The following is an 18,017-nucleotide window of genomic DNA, read 5'->3' on the forward strand; positions in this document are numbered from 1 at the left end:
GTGACAAGATGTGCAGATATTCTAGACAATTGTAGAACACTGTGTAATAAGTTTAATTAAGACTACAAAGACTATAATGTTGCTGTTTACTATCCGTAGCTCCTTCCTCTTAAACTACATACTTGTTAAATTGCATTTTTTCTGAATTTTGGAATTTAATAACTGATGTTATAATATTTGTGGTGATGGGCACACAGCTGTGAACAGAACCTTCTGTTATTATGACTCTAAATGTCATGAATGCAAGCCAAATAACTCCTAAAATATCAATTAACAAATTTTTCTTAAGATCACCTCAGCTAAGTCTTCAAGTCGTTCATTTACATCTGGTAACATCCATGTGTCTTCTCCTCGTAAATGCTTGAGCTGTTTGATTCTTTCATCTTTTTCATATTTTTCCTTTGCCTACAAAGCAATTAAAGGATAAAAAACTGTTTTAGTATGCCATCAAAAGTGAATAAGCCAAACAACTTGTTTAACTGGAAATTATACAAAGAGGTGAAAATCTTTTTTGCATGAGTAATATCCTCTTAATTTTAACATTGCACAAGTGGGCAAGTCCACTCTCATGAGGGAATGGTGTCTCTCTTCATTACCAGCTATTCAGGTTCAAGAAAAAAAACAATTTGCGCGCTTATTGAAAGAAGTACCCCAGCAGTCCGCCTAAACAACAGCTCAGGTCTTCTGGGGGGGGGGGGGGGGGGTTAGCTGTGTGAGTCTGTGGCAATTGACAATATCAGTTTTAAAAATGAATTTTCAACTTTGTTGTGTTGATAATCCTGAAGGAAAACATCACTCTGCAGCTAATCGTCAGAGCACCCCGATTTGGCACGTGTCATGATACGAAAGTACTGACATAAAAAGAAGTAATTAAATTAATTAAAATAAATTAACTGAAACTGTCAATTAGAAACAGGAGTAGCCATGCCACAAGAAAAGGTGAATCAAAATTAAAAACATCATACGTAAATAACACTCTCTCTCTCTTTCAGCTTTTCCCGGTTAAGGGTCGCCACAGCAGATCACCTTGTCCACTCATGATTGGCACTGGAGGTTTTACGGTGTCGAGTTGCCAGCCCGGCACCCAACCTTCCACGGAAGGCACACACACGCACTCATGACTAGGGCCAATGTTAGCGTGTCCAATCCACTTGCAGCATGTCTTTGAGGATGTGGGAGGAAACCGGAGCACCCATGGGAAACCCACACGACCGCAAGGAGGACATGTAGACTCAGCACAGAAGACATCCCAGCATCATACATAAATAACACTGTCCCAACAATTTTAAAATACAAACTCTATGGGCACAGTACAAAAAACTCATTTCAGGTATTCTGACTGGACCACATTACTAAAACACATTTTAAAGTATTCATAAATATAAGTTAAACATAACTGCTTGCACTCAATACACATACACATTTAGGATGTACCTTACATACTCTTATAGTCTATCTCATGGATACGTCTGAGAAATTGTGAGACCAAAACTCCACTGAAATGAAATGACCACTGACTAAATCAAGGTGTTAAAAGTTGGCAAGATTTCAGTCAGTCACTAATTCTCTAATCACCCATTTTATCCTACGTAAATGGTAATCAGCAGTGACATTGGAGCAAGGCAAAAAATTGGAGAATGAATGAGTGTACCCATTTAATCCTTCCCTCTCACACAGTAACAGAACAAGGACAATGGTGGCCAATCAATTTTCTGTTACAGCATAAGATAATCATTTTAGTTTCTTGTCAGTCAACTATCAAACAGCAGCAACCATCAAGATAAAAAGTAAAAAAAATTATTATACTAAACAAATGTGTAATATTAAACCATCAAACAGAAATATACGAAATACTAATGATAATACAGAAGATCAGAACGTAGTTCTCTGTTTTCTAAAATAAAAACACTTTCCAAGTCAAACTAGGAACATAAATAAGTACAACTGCATAAGGAACCTCATATATAATCACCTTGGATGTGACTATGACTACTTAGCTCAATCCAGCTATCTTTACTCCTCTGGAGAAATGGAACAACCCAAAGCATGAAACAGGAGAAAAGTCTTAATGACCACTGACTAGAAACAGAATCACTTATTTCAACATAAAGGTTTTCCAATGACATTTCTTACCTAGGATCGGGCCAATTAATTGCAATGAATACTTTCATATGTCTAGCAACATGCACTACCTGAATTTCATTTATTTTGTTTTATTTCATTTTTGCCTCCATCTGACAAACCACCTTATTCATATATGGCAACCCTAACCATAACCCTACACATAACGTTACTAAAATCCTTTGCCTAACAAAAGCACTACAAAATATTCACAATACGAAACTAGCACAATACTAAAATATCCCCTTACCTAGCCTTTACTGCAACCCTAACCCCTGAATGCTTACACATCCACTGCCATAATGTGATCTTACACATCTTTACAACCACCACCTTTCAAGTCAAACATTCATTTCCTGCACATTTCTACTTACCTACACTACATAAAACCCTAACCCTGCCCTAACTATACTTGATTACCAAAAATTAGAAGTTATGTACTCACCATAACGTTCCATCTGAGTAGGTGTATTCATTTGTCTGCAACCTGTGGGTTATGGATCCGATATCGGATCCGAACCGGCATGGTTTTCCAGCTATGGATCCAAGCTCTCAGCTCCTCCCCTCACCCATAATGCCCTGCTCTACCCTCATGACCTCAGATCGAGTTTGCCAAAGCAACAACACCCTGAAAAGGGTAACATAGAATATGCAGGAAACTGAAAGGCCAGGGGGATAGGAGGGCGGGATGGTTGCAGACAAATGAATACACCTACTCAGATGGAACGTTATGGTGAGTACATAACTTCTAAATCTGAAGTAGGATATTCATTTGTCTGCAACCTGTGGGACAGAGTCCCCAGCTACCTGAATCTTGGGCGCCATCATGGAAGGATATTCCGAGCACCGGAGCCAAAGGATGCTCTACCCCTAGATGCAAGATCCAACTTATACTGGGAAATAAAAGTATGAGATGAAGCCCACGTGGCTGCTGCACAAATATCATCTAGAGGAATCCTAGCCTTGAAGGCTGCCGAGGTAGATACTGACCGGGTTGAATGGGCATGAACACCCTCGGTGCGGCCTTCCTGAAGCTTGATAAGCCAATAAGATGCACTGTGAAATCCAGCGGGACAGAGAAACTTTGGAAATTGGCTTGCCCAAATTGAATTTTGCAAAGGAAATAAACAACTGGTCGGATTGCCTATGACCAGCCGTCCTGTTCAGATAAAATCTAAGTTGCCTGTGAACATCTAATGAATGTAGCTTATATTCACCTTTGTTTTCATATTTAGGGAAGAAAACAGGGAGGTTAATGGACTGATTGATGTTTGCTTCAGAAGCGACTTTAGGAAGAAAGGACGGGTTGGTCCTGAGGTAGACACGGTCCGGATGAAATACCAAGTAAGGAGGTTTAGCTGATAATGCTTGAAGCTCAGAAACTCTCTTGGCCGCGTAATGGCTACCAAAAGGCTGTCTTGTAGGACAAGAATTTGAGATCCACCGTAGCCGCTGGCTCGAAAGGAGGGGCGGTCAAGGCCTGTAGGACCAGAGAGAGGCCCCAAGGAGGAACTGCTTGTTTTATAGGGGCCTGAGAAGAAAAGTACCTTTAAGAAAAATTTTACACAATTTGGCTGACATAAGAGGATTAGAGTCATGGCCAATGTGATAATGAGAAATTGCCGCCAGTTGTACTTTGACTGTGGAACTGCTGGCACCATCGTTAAAGAGAGTGGTTAGAAAGTCAAGCACTAAAGGAAGAGGAACCGTGAAGGGATTCAGGCCTTGCCGCTCCGCCCACAAAGAAAAACGTTTCCACTTGTTTCGGTAAACCTTTCTAGTGGATGGTTTATGAGCTGCCACCAAAATTGCCTTAACCGGTGACGAAATACCGGGAGTCCTAATCAAGAGTGGAACTGGAGCAGCCAAGCGGTCAGCTTCAGGTTGTCCAGATTCGGAGGAGGAATGCAGGATGGATGGGATATCAGATCCGGGATGGGATCTAGAATCCAAGGAGGATTCACCGAGTGAGACCTTAGGAAGGGGAACCAGATCTGTCGAGGCCAAAACGGAGCAATGAGAATCATTCTACAACCCACCCGAGAGGCTTTCTGAAGAACTTGGAGCATCAGAGGCAAGGGTGGATAAGCATACAGAAGACCGGGTGGCCAAGCATGCACCAGAGCGTCTCTTGGGGTACCTCCGGAGGAGGTATCAGAGCGAAAAAACTGTCGCACTTGGTGTTTGAGGGAGAGGCAAAAAGATCGCATGAAGGGGTTCCCCACCGTGCGAATATGTATTCCGCTACTTGACAATTGAGAGACCACTCGTAAGGGGTCAGAATGGTGCGACTGAGCTTGTCCGCTAGGATGTTGGACCGACCCGGAATGTGCGTTGCTATTAGAAAGCGGTTGGTGGAGATTGCCCATTCCCAAACTCTCATGGCTTCTCGACAAAGAGGGTAAGACCTTGTTCCCCCTTGCTTGTTGATGTACCAGACAACAGACATGTTGTCCGATTGAATCGTAATTGTTCCCAAGGGAAGAAAGTCCTGAAGTGCTAGCAACGCTAAGAGCACTGCTCTAATCTCTAGAACATTGATATGCAGTAAGGTCTCTGAATCGTCCCACGTGCCTTGGACGGTCCGGCCCAAAGTGCCCCCCACCCGAGGCGGGAGGCGTCCGTGGTCACCGTGGCGAGAGGGGGAGAAGCACAAAATGGGCGGCCTCTGTGGAGATCCGGGGAGTGGAGCCACCACAAGAGGGACCGCTTGCAAGCCTTGCTGATCGCTATGGGATGATGCATGGGGAGAGCAAGGTATGACCACTGTACTAAGAGCGTCCACTGTAGAATGTGCATATTGAGCCTGGCAAGAGGAAGAAGTGCTATAGCCGATGCCATGGACCCTAGAGCCCTCAGGACCAACTCCGCCGGAACAGAACTTGAGTGGAGAATGTCCCGCACCTGGAGCTGCAGATTTTGAACTCTGTCCGCAGTGAGGAAGGCTCGTAAACTCCTTGTGTCTAGCCTGGCCCCTATAAAATCTAAGAGCTGTGTGGGCCAGGTTGGATTTCTTTGTATTTATTGTGATGCCCAGAAAAGGAGCAAGATGGAGAAAGGAGTCTCGCCAATAAAAGTAGATGCCTTGTTGGGGCGTAAGAAGCCAGTCGTCCAGGTAGGGAAAGACCTGCACCCCTGAAGCCTCAGGTGGGCCGCTACCACTGCTAATACTTTGGTGAACACCCTGGGGGCTGTGGTGAGACCAAAGGGAAGGACCCGAACTGGTAGTGACTGGCTCCCAGCCGAAGCGGAGAAACCTCCTGAGCGCCTGTCCATCAGGATGTGGTAGTACGCGTCCTTGAGGTCTATCGAGCACATCCAGTGATTTTCTCCCAGAAGGGGAGAATAGATTGCAGAGTGACCATTCGGAATTTTTCTTTGGGGACTGCCAGATTCAAGAGAGAGAGGTCTAGGATTGGTCTTAGTTCCCCCGTCTTCTTTGGCACTAAAAAGAATCTGGAGTAGAACCCTGATCCGATCTGGTCTGGGTAGACGGGCTGGATGGCTCTTTTCTTTAGCAGATGGCCAATTTCTGCCAAAGCGGCCTCCCGTTGACCGGGTGGGACGTCTGGGAGGGACTTCAACTTTGGAAGGTGAAGGAAAGGGATGCGATATCCTCTGGATATGATTTGGAGAACCCAGCGGTCCGATGTTATGGACTCCCATGCCGCTAGGTGCCCCGAACGTCCCCGACTGCCTCCAGAGTGGAGCAGTCGGGCAACCCTCAGGGTTGCTGCGCGGGCCGTTCAGAGAAAGGTTCCCTGGACCCGAAGTTTCTGGGAGCCCCTCTGCCTCTAGGGCGGCGTCCTCCCTGTCCTCCTCTGCCACGGAAGGACTGGTTGTCCGAGCAGGCTGGGACTGCTGCGACTTCCGAACCACATCTTCTTCTGACCCTTTTGGTTCCTAGAGTAGGGCCTCTGGGGTGCAGAGAAGCGGATTCCGACGGCAGACAGCGTCTTCCGTCCTTCTCGCTCTGGGTCAACGTCTCGCGAACGGTTTTGCCAAAAGAGCAGAACCATCAAAGGGGCGTCGCAAATGACGCTTTGAAGGGCTCAGAAAAATCGAGTGACGGAGCCAGGCCTGACGTCTAGTGACTAGTCCTGTCCCGCAGCTCTAGCGGCCTTCCGCGTGGGAGAGTAGCCGCATAGAGGTATTAGTAACTGACCTAAGAGTGGCCATACGGGTGGAGTGCAGAATCCTGTCCTCCTCCGAAATGGACTCTGGAGGGATGCAGCGTATTCTTTAATAAGATCTCGCTGCATCCTAATGACATGTGCCAAGTAGTTCAGCGCCCTTACCGAGAAGGTCGCTGAACTAAACATCCGCTTCCCCAAGCGGTCCATCATCCGAGACTCCTTGCTCGGGGGGTGGACTGAGGGACTCTCCTGAGCCAGTTCCCTCTTGGTGGCCGCCGCCGTCAACATGGCATCTACCGGAGGCCCCTTACTCCAATGGGCACGGTCGGACGGTGGGCTAAGGATCCTATCTGGCCTCTTAGGAATTGGCTCCACGTTGTCCGGTTCCTTCCACGCCCTGGTGGTAATAAGGTCCACCAGAGGGTCGGCAGGAGGGGACACCCAAGAGGTAGACGGGCCCGCTTCGAATGCCTCCAAGAACACGGACTCGTCCGAGGAAGACTTTGGGGCAGACCACCCCCCCCTTATACGGAGCATTTCCATGATGTCTCCAAATGAGACATCCTCGGCGGGTGACCGTGGGGAGCCTTCCCCTTCCTCCAAGTCCGTGTCTTCTGTGAGAGACTCGGGGGAGTCAATGTGCCTCCTTTTGCACGTATGCTTGCGAGGGACATCCTCTGGGGGGCTGTCAGAGGAGTCCTCACAAGCAGCAATTTGTTCCATAGGAGCAACTTGGGGCACAGAAGCGGGCTGTCCCAGGGGCCGGATGGTGGAAGCCTGGCCCAGTGCAGAGGGAGCGCGGGACGGAGCCGAACAAGTGCCGGATGTACGGAAACCCACAACAGGGCCCTCTCTACTACATCAAACGCCGGGAGCCGACCTCGACCAAAGGATCTGACAATCGGCTCCCCCTCGGATCCGAAGAGTGGATCGGAGCCGGCGCCGAAGCGCTCGGATCCGAAGGGACAGTGCGCTCCGACACAGACGGCGCCGAAGGAGCACTGATCCCCCCGGATCCGAGGCTCGGATCCAGGCTCCGAGAGGTCGGATCCGACGCACTCGAGGGCAGGGTCGGATCCGAAGTACCAAGTACTATCGGCGCCGACCCACCCCCGGCTCCGAAGCTGCTCGGCTCCAGCTGCTCTGAACCCAGATAGCGGGTCGGAGAAGGAGCAATAGGTTTAAAAAAGGGTGTTGAGCTCCCCCCCAGAGGGGGGGGAGGCAAGAGCACTCCCATCTGCATCTGGGCCTGGATGAATCTTCTCATCATCCGGTCCAGATCAGCATCCGAAAGGCTATATGTGGATCTCGACGAGGCTACCGAGGTAGGCCTGGAGTGCCTCCTCGATAGCCTCGACGGAGATCGGGTCTCCTCCTCCTCAGGACCCGGTGAAAAGCACACTGGGGACTGGAGCCGAGAAGGAGGAGACCGAGCCGACAACGGAGCCGGGGGAGAAGCCCGCTTGGCTGGCGGGGCCGAAACAGAGGTCTCGGCCCGCCGCTTGGTGCTTCTCCCTCCGTCCTTTCCTAGCATCCCTCTCCTCTCCAGAAACGGGAGGTTGAGTCCCAGGAGCAGGAGGGGGTGCCACGGAGGGAAGAACCGAAACCACGGTTACTCCCGAAGGAGCGGAGGTCGGAGCCGAGTCCGGCGGTAAAAGGCCCGCCAAGACAAGCTTGGACCTCCGCTCCTTCAGTGCCCTGGGGTTGAACCCTGCACAAATGGAGCATCCAGATGTGAGGTGTTCAACCCCAGGCATTCTAACACACCGAGTGTGGCCATCAGCCGGGGAGAGCTTATGGCCACACTCGGAGCATTTAGAGAATACAGATTTGGGCTGTTCAGCCATCCCAATCTATACAGCTACTAATTAAAAGTAACTAAAACAAATACAGACACACAGGCCCAACACACACACTACGCCAACAGCGAGGGGAGGGAAAAAAATACTTAATTTAACTCTAAATAAAACTATCAAAGAGGGATACCTAAACTTTCACACAAATATGCACAAAAAACTTAAAAAATTCTGAATTAACAGATATAAAACTAGCACTTAGCTGAGAGCTATAGATACCAATCCAGTCACCAGCGCGGCAAACGAGATCTGAGGTCATGAGGGTAGAGCAGGGTATTATGGGTGAGGGGAGGAGCTGAGAGCTTGGATCCATAGCTGGAAAACCATGCCGGTTCGGATCCGATATCGGATCCATAACCCACAGGTTGCAGACAAATGAATATCCTACTTCAGATCAAACATTGTACACTCTCTCTTTTACATTTTATACTCACAAAAATACTTTCTATCAAATGAGTATTCTACCATTTTAGTTACTACACTTTGCTGATCCAGGAAACTGACCACACTGTCACTTCATCTGTATTTTAACACAAAATGACTCCACATGGGTTTTTCTAATGTTAACATATCTCTGTTTCCCCAGAATTTAATGACACCAAATGGGTTTTTCTAATGCCAACATATCTTTGTTTCCCAGAGTTTATTGTGGTACAAATAGGCTTTGCAGGAATAATAAAGTCTGGGAGAACCAAGCCACCAATATTTATGGAGCCAACAATGTCTTGTCATTTATTTTCTTCCTGTTACCATCTCATATAAACTGAATAACAACCTTCTCAAATTTAAACAGTCATTTTACGATTATATGGTGCTATATAATATAAATGCTTTAAGAAGTATGAAGTTTTGGGGGCAAACATCATTTTAACTGCTTCTAACTTAACAGAAGAATACGTGCAAGTTGCTCCATGTGTGAATTTCATGCAAGTATCCCACCACAGCATCTTCAAGACAGTTTTAACATCTTTATATCTGGAGTTAATGTTATGCCTAAACACATCAGAAAATGCAAATTAATCTGAAATGGTAAATCTTGTGCATCTTTCCTGTAATCTATGAATGCATGGTTAATAAAACTACTATTTTACCTTGTTAGTCTTTAAACCCAAGCATGTATAGAATGTGTTCATATATACCCCACCACATGAAGACTGCGCTGGTTACTAATCACAATCAAGCTATCATCAGCAAACAGCAACATTTATGTTACTATTATTAGCAACAGAGCTGAGTTAATTATAACAAAGTGGGGCACAATGGACTTCCCTACATCATTCCTTTGGATAAGGGAAAGGGTAAAGATAATATTGTACCTGTTAACACACTGACTAATGCAAACTGATACACAGCCTGAACTGAAGAAGTTCTGTTAACCGTGGACGAAAGCGCTCAACGTGTGTTATTGTAAATAAAGCCTTTTGCGACACTTCACTCTGAAGACTTCTTCCTTTCCTTTTTATTACTGGCTGGTGTTTGTGTTTTTATCTGAGTAACTGACCTTCGTAAAAAGGAGGTGACGTGGCATAGACAACAAAGATCTCAGGTGAGTGAATTAAAGTCCCCCCCCCCCCCCAAAAAAAAATCATCCCTCACTGCATAGAGGTATTAACAGAGCTCTTTTCAACTTGGAAATGATTAATCAACAACTGGCTGTGATCTGTTCTGAATTTCTAAAAAGCACAAATAATATCCCTAGGGGCATGTTAAGGTTAAGCACTTTGTGCTTAAGTTGGTGGATCAGAGTTTGTGACTGTTGCTTTTTCACCCTAGAAGCCAGCATTTTTTTTTCTGATTCATCACCCGCGGCTTATGCCTGTAACACTGCTCTTTGCCCTGTCCTTTTGAACCCCAACAAGTTCCATCTTATATTCTCTTACTGAAGACTGGTCTTTAAATTTCTGAGCCATACACTTATCCAAAAGTAACATTTGGTAAGATTGCAATAACTCTACTTAATTGCTTTGTTGGTATAACAAGTGTGCTTTTGCCCCTTTGCATATCATCAGGATTAATAGATTAATGTAAAAGATTACTACTATACAAAAGTGGTGTCCAGGGGGTTTACCTGCAAACATCAGGCTATTTCTTTATTTAAACAATTTCAAGGAATCTACATCTTTTCAAATAAAAGGAATCACTTTCCTCTGATTTTAACCCCCCCCCCCGCTAACAGGAACTTAAAAAAAATGTAACTAGTACATCCATATGATCCAAGGCAGGGCAGACTCTCACTTCTATAGTCACCGTCTCTGGTTAAGCTAAAGTAGACAACAGTCAGTAAGCTATGCGGTTTTTACTACTGGTTTTGTCTTGATCCCCTTCATTTAGAAGTTCCCAAGGGTTGCACAAGCCCAAAAAGTATTTTGTTCAAAGCTCTTTTGAGATTTTTATGACATCTCTCCCTGGACAGCACTGACCTCCCTGTAAAGGAGCATCATACCATTTTAAAATCCCCACCCAATGTGGATGAAGCCTGATTACTAGACCTCTGGTGTTCCTCGAGTACTAAAACACTGGGCAACAAACTTTGCCAAGGATCAATAATCCTGTTGCTGCAATAACCACCTGCCTGTTTTGTCTTTTATGGACTCAGTTATTACCAACTTCAAATGGTTATTAACAAATACTGCCACTCCACTCTTGGAATGTGGCATTAAGCTCCATCCCTCTAGAGATGCTCCCAAGGAAAATACTCAAAATGTTTTCTATGGCTTTTAGATATCTTTATCTGCTGAAGGAATAGAATGTCTGCAAGCTCTTTAAAAAATTACTGAGCTGCATTTCAATTCACTTTTGAATTTAGACCACATATGTTTAAAGTTAAAAACAGAAGAACTAGAAATAACAATCACCACTCTACCTAGTCAAAACAAATCAAAAACACTAAGGTCTTCAACCAAATGCAAGGTGTCATTACAAAGAGTTATAACTAGTTAATTAAAAAAGGTAAGAAATATCCATTCTGTGAATGTACAAAAAAAAAAAAAATATATATATATATATATATATATATATATATATATATATATATATATATATATGCTCTTCGCAGACATCAAAGTCTGTACACATTACATGGAGTGACCCTAAAAAACAGGATGGTGAGAAAACAACAAGCCTTCCCCATGACGTGCTAAAAATGTCCATAGTCAAACAGCTTCAGGTGTCAAAGTGATGCCCCCTTGGTGGTGTGATGCTTGCAACTCTTATTAGGAACAACTTAGGGTCATGCCCCTGAGAAGTAGTGATGTCTGAGTTTAGAACCTGGTTTGCATGATACTTCTTTCAAAAGCTCCTTCTATCCCTGCCTCCACCCCACTCCTGTGAAGTCTACTCCCAGGTACCCATCTCCTGACTATCACTACAAACTTTTTACCCTTCATAATGGGTGGTTACTGTTAATGAAAAAACTTGACAATGTTTTCTTTCACTGACTAGCCATTTGAAGTGTTAAGCAGAAGCAGACCATTCTACTATTCCTTGTGAAAGGTAGAAGGCAGCTGATGCAAATTTCGGAGGACTGCTGTGAACTTCCCCAGGCTGGTTGGTAGTTCTGATCACCTCTGATTTAGGTCAGTGAGGAAATGACTGCTGCAGCAGCAAGCAACCTTATTAAGTTCAGAAGCTTCACTGCCTTATAAGGGGTATTAAAGAGTCTCTCATTACCTTACCATTTGATTATCAACACTGCTGGGCATTTGATAAGTGTGGTTACTTTATTTTTGTAATATAGTTGGTGTACACTTGCAGTGGCTCTTCTTTTAATTATATCTGCCAAAAAATTGAATCATTTGACAGGCTGATTTAGACAAAGGACTTCTTTCCCATCTTTTGCCACCTCCAACTTCAGTTTATCCTCGTGGTTTTGGAGTTTAAACAGTATACATCAAACAGAATGGTCCTGCCATGAGAGGCGTTTTAGTGTCCTACTGGCTTGTTCAATAATAATAGAGCCTGTTAGCTTCAAAGGCTTAAAAAGATGGCTTTGGAGGAACTACTTGATCAACAAGTTCAGTACCCTCCTTAAAGCTAGCCTAATTATAAACTGTTGCATCTCATTTACTAGTTTGATCATCTACTTTGAGTTAAAGTTTGTAGACAGGTACTCTGTGTTCAATGACCCTTTCCTATACATCTTGTAACCATGTGGTTGCAAAATTTTACTGCAGACTCCATACGTCACTTCAGAATCAAACTTGGGAGGATATAAAAAAACTATGAGGTCAGCAACATTAATTCTGTTGTTTTGGCTACAATCACATTGACAGCTATCATATTATACTTTTTCTGTTCCAGGGTGATGGATGAAAAGTGCCCTCAAGACCACGTTCACACTTTATTACCTCTGAGCATCCTTAACTGTGATCCATCATTTATGACTAATCTCAAATGGCCACACTGTCTTTCAATCATGTTAGTCACCAAACTGTTGCACAATCTCAAAGAATGGGAACAGAGCCTGTAAACTATCCTGTCAAAGTACTGCCAGGTCTTTCTTCTCCCTTAATGATAGAAACAAATTGTAAGACATTACTGTGCTCATTACATCAACCAGGGAGGGGGTGTACAAATGATAGCAGCATATCAAAATACATTACTCTGGGAATTATCAACACAATGACTGGGTGGTGGTGTGCAAATGGCAGCAGCAAACTATATATGTATGCTAGTGTGCTTATTACTGGGAAAATGATCAGGGTAGGGTGTGTGGACATTACAGCATTAACAGGACAACAATTAGGTGAGAATGTGCGATTGACAGCCACAGACCAAAATAATTACTGGGCCATCCCTGGGACAGTGATCAGGGGGGAGAGATGTGTAAATCAGAGCAGCAGACTGAAATTACTGCGGCTATTATTTCTTTCATTTTACATGGATTTGCAGAGTTGACATCCAGAAAAAAATTCTGCACTATCTACAAGTATTAGTTTATTTTATTTATTAACTGGGTATAAGATTGATCCATTTTGACCATTTTCAGGTTCAGCTGGGTAAAAAAAAATTCAAACATAAAAAACAGCATTCCAAGAAAAATCACAGCAATGAAGTACAAAGAAGGAGCATGACATATACATTAGGATAACATAAAGTTGGTATAATACTACTGTTCCAACACAGTAATATTTCCAATAACACAGACTAATATTCACAGAACCTAAATACAGCATAAATATTTTGGGTATTTGACTGTTCACGAGTGAGGGAAGTTCATGAGTGGTAGAAGAGGGCAAAAAGGGGGACAGAAAAGAAGAGAAGGAATAGTGTGAGAGTAGCAAAAAATGAAAAGGTATTAAAGGAACAGATAGAGGCTGTAACAGGTGAGATCAAATATTGGAGTGTCCCTCGTTCCTAAATGCAAATGTTTGATTGGTAGAGGGTTTATTAATGAAAGAGGTTAGCCGTTAGGAAATACTCCAGCTGGGGAAGCATTTGCACTCTGCTTCTTTAAACAGGTGCTTAAGATTTACATGAAATTTTAGGTAGGTTTGGATGCCTTTTATCTGGTGGTAGAAGACATGCCAATACTTTGGGAGCTGGAAAAAAGAAGCTGTTTTCTGCAAAGTATAGATTATTTTAAGGGATTTGAAGGTTGTGAGTGCCGAGGAGGTTGTTAGGTTATAACTGGTACATTTTTCTATTATTCTTGCAGCAAAGAAGGGGAAAATGCTCAAACTGAGTAGTTTGTTGACTAGTGATTCCACTACAAATGTGAACCTTTGTCTGATAAGGAGCAACTTAGACTTGTTAGGTCAAACCAGTGATGTTCTCTTTGAATTGATACGGTAATAAATCTGCATGAGGCTGTTTTTTGCCCACATTCTAAAATTCTAAATGTGGGAGAAGAAATCCTATGACAGTAGCTGCTCTACATTCAAGACAGAGAAAGTGGGAGATCTTTTTGACCCATAACAGTACTTCATATACTTTGACTATAGTTATTTGAATAAGGTACTAGGAGTTTAGGCTTCAGCTGAGTATGTTAAAGTATCTTAATTTGGTCATATAAGCAATTATTCTTGCAAAGCTATGAATTATCCTTATAGATACTGAGATAAAAGCCAATGTACTACTTTAACTATCAGTTTTATTATGATGACCACTAGAAATGCAAATACTGTCAGTTCTTATCTGTGTACCAAAAGCAAATGAATAATGTATAAAAGTATGTGCAAAGGCCACATCATCTTTAAGATTCAAAATAAGTGCCAGGTTTATTTATTTTATAATCTGATAACCAGGTAGATGAACTGGTCTACTGACCTTTCCAGTGAAAACACAGGTAGTAAAAGCACAACGACAAAAAACAAGCAAACAATAAACAGCAATGCAAACAGGCATGACCAAATATTTTTTGTACAAATATGTCAAAACTTAGTAGTTGCTGAAATTCAGAATCACATTAGGAATGGTAGCATCCTTATCAAAATAAAATTAAAACTTACTCCATGATAAACCTTTCTTCCATGTTAATGTAATTTAAATATAATCAAAATGTATTCAAAGCCATAGGAACTGATAAATGTTAGCTAAAGTTTGTTGTAGTATTCTAAAATAATCTTAGCATACTTTATTTTTATTTATTTATTTGACATTTGTTGATTGGGATAGTCCGACTGGATGCTCCAAGGGTAAGCAGATACAACATTACATACTACAAACAGACTATTTACAGAGATTACATAAGTAAGCAAGTTAAACAAGTTCAACAGGTTAGAGTTCATCCCAAGCGTAAATCAGGATTAAATTAAATTACACAGTAAGATGGTTAACAGATTTTTACACATTCTAGAGAGAGTTAGCCAGGCTTGATACAGTGACATAGCCAGTTAAGTGACAAATGTTGTTTGAGTCTAGTTTTAAATTGACCTAAGGTGGAAAGTAAGGTAATATCAGCTGGAAGAAAGTTCCAGGATCTACTTACAGAGTTTGCAAAGAGAGAGTTACCGGCTGTGTTATTAATTTTGCTAGTCTGAATTAGCAGTTTGTTAGAGGATCAAAGCAGTCTAGGATTGTTATAGGGGGTGATAATATTTTTAAGTGCAGGAGTATTGTCCGGATTATAGAGGATTTTATAGGCCATAATCAGTTGGTTACACTGGATTAGGCCGGGTAGTTCAAGCCACCCAAGCTGGTTTAGATTGATGCAATGATGTGTCCTAAATGGCAGCCCAGTGGCAAACCTGGCAACGTGGTTGTAGCAAGTTGAGAGTTTGTTAAGGACAGTCTTGTTTAAATTTGAGAGTAGAGGGGATGCATACAGAAGGGTTGAAAGAAGGTGAGAGCGAGCTATGGCAATTTTAGCTGGAGGGGTTAGGAAGGCTTTTATTCTGTAAAGTGACCCTAGTTTTTTATTGATGGTTTTGATAGTCTAGTTAACATGTAGGTCTAATTTTAGATTATCTATGATGACACCTAATAGTTTTGTAGAGGGGTCAGGGGAGATTATTGTGCCATCATTTGAATTTATGGTAAAGGTGAAAGCGGTAGACCTACGTGTTGGTGAAAATAACAGCATTTTAGTTTTTTTGGGATTTAGGATCAGACGATGTTCAGAAAGCCAGTTTTCTATTGTATTAAAAGGTGGTCTGGGTAGCTGACCATAACTCTATTGGAGATGTGGCCGAGCAAATCAGAGTAGAGTCATCAGCATATTGGATACAGCTGACTTTTGGGATGACAGTATAAAGGTCGTTAATGAAGACGGAGAACAGCAAGGGCCCTAGTATAGAGCCTTGTGGTACTCCAAGGGTGTTAGGTAGAAGGTTAGACAGTTTGTTCTGCCAGAGGACAGCCTGCTGTCGACCATTCAGGTAGGACTGAAACCACTGAAGGGCTCTAGTATCTAGACAGAATGTTTGCAGGGTGTGGATTAAAAGTTGGTGATCAACCATATTGAATGCTTTGGAAAGATCCAAGAAGAGGGCTGAGGATATATAATTATTGCTGCGATTATGGTTTATGGTGTTGGTAAAGGCTAGGAGGGCTGAAGTAGTGCTGTGATGAGGATGGAAGCCATGCTGAGTGTCTGCCATAAGGTGATTCTGGATTAGGTGGTGCATGAGTTGTCTATGAATACATTTTTCCATAATCTTTGCAAGTGGAGAGAATATAGTTATTGGCCTATAATTGGAGAATTCAGTAGAGCTGCCTCTTTTGTGAAGTGGGATTACATAGGATATTTTCCAGATGGTGGGAGTTTTAGCTTCTACTATGATTCGATTGATTAGTATTGAGACGGGCTAAGCAATAGCATCAGCTGATTTTTGTAGGTACTCGGCAAAGAGTTGATCATCAAAAAGTGTAGTGGGTTTTAATTTTTTGATCAAGGTACGGATAAGTGAAGTGGTGATTGGTTGGAAGCTGAATGTGAGTAGGTTTCTAGGGGTGCTACTTTCAGGACCAGGGGAGCTAGGAGGTAGTTGGCTAGCTAGGGCTTGAATTGTCTCAGTAAAGAATCGGTTAAAACTGTCAGAAACATCTTCAGGGGTTTTATCAATAGTGGCAGCAGAGATTGGGGTTGAAGTTTGTCCAGGATGTAGTAGATTATTTAAACCTGCCCAAATCTGAGGGCTATTTTGATTTACTGTCTGTAAATTACAGTAGTATTGTTTTTTTGTCTTGTAAAATGGATTTTTTAGCTTCGTTCCTGGACTGCCTGTATTTAATGTGATCTTGGGGGTCTTTAGAAGAACGCCATAAAGCCCATGCTTTGTTTCTACGGGTAATTTTGAGTTTAGACTCTTTAGAAAGCCATGGCGCAGTTTTTGCCTTTGTTCTCTTTGAACGAACAGGTGCATGCAAATCAAGGATCTAAAGGAATTTGTTGCTAAAGTATGCTACTGCTTCCTCTAAGGGGAGGTGTTTTAGAATAGACCAATTACATGAGTTTAGTTCTTGTTGGAATTTGGCAGGGTCAAAGTTTATATTGTTTCTAACCTTTCTGAGTAAGGGTTGTTGGGAATTAATGGCTTTGTGCTTAATTACATATGTAAGAAGGTGATCGCTTAGGTCATCAGGGAGGGTACCAGAGGTGTACAGTTGGTTGTGACTAATGAGTACCCAGTCAAGTATGCTTTCTTTTTGGTTGGGTTTGCCTATCCTGGTAGGGGTGGATATGCTTTGTGTAAATGCATGCAGGTTAATATGGGTGGTTGGGTATTCTGAGGAACAGGTGTTCCAGTCGATGTTAAAGTCTCCAAGTAGCATGGTTTCTTGGGGGTAGTGACATGATAGCCAGTGCAGGATATCTTCAAGTGTAGATATATTGTTACCTGGGGGTATGTACATACAGATGATATTAATGCATTTATTTTTATTAAGTTGCAATTTGGTGGCAAGAATCTCCGAGTTATTAATCTGAGGTGGTTGTATTACATCTATGGTGACATTCAACTATGATTTATAGAGTACAGCTACCCCACCCCCCTTCCTCGAAGCACGATCCAGCCTGTGTATGTTGTACCCAGGTGGTAACACTTCATTGTCTGTAGTGTTAGGTTTTAACCACGTTGCAGATAAACAGAGAATCTCAGGGAAGTGGACATCCAGAAGTGCATGCAATTCATGTACCTTGTTATTAATGCTTCTAATATTGAGATGACAGGCTAGGAAAGAGTTAGTTGGCCTATTAATTGTAGGTTTGTAGCTTAGATTGCAAGTAGAGGGGGTATGTGTATCTGAAGTGGGTGGGCCAGAGTTGGGGTGAATATCACCACCAAGTATTAGGTTAAGTCTATACTTGGTGATGAACTTCAGGAATTTGTTTATTAGTTTGTGATAGTGTTTGGATCTAGAGCTAATGTGCCTGGGGTTGAGATGTTGATGGACTGAACAAGATGTTGGATAGGACCTGGTACTGTAAGTATGGTTGAAAGTGGGAGGATTTACAGCTGGAGTG

The 18,017-nt window shown here is 42.9% G+C and overlaps 1 protein-coding gene across 2 annotated transcripts in view; it reads right to left on the reverse strand.

Moving 5' to 3' along the window:
- CWF19L2 (CWF19 like cell cycle control factor 2) overlaps positions 1–408 on the reverse strand; it is a 1,774,451-nt gene extending 1,774,043 nt beyond the window's left edge. For both annotated transcript variants that reach the window (XM_044072604.1, XM_044072603.1), the window contains exon 1: positions 295–408. In XM_044072604.1, coding sequence (XP_043928539.1) covers positions 295–336 — 42 coding nt within the window. In that variant the 5' untranslated portion in view covers positions 337–408. The remainder of the gene's footprint in view (positions 1–294) is intronic.
- Between the last annotated feature and the right edge of the window lie 17,609 nt (positions 409–18,017).

Source organism: Protopterus annectens, chromosome 5.part0 (assembly GCF_019279795.1).
Source record: "Protopterus annectens isolate FY-2018-M chromosome 5.part0, PAN1.0, whole genome shotgun sequence".
In the NCBI taxonomy this organism is placed as follows: domain Eukaryota; kingdom Metazoa; phylum Chordata; order Ceratodontiformes; family Protopteridae; genus Protopterus; species Protopterus annectens.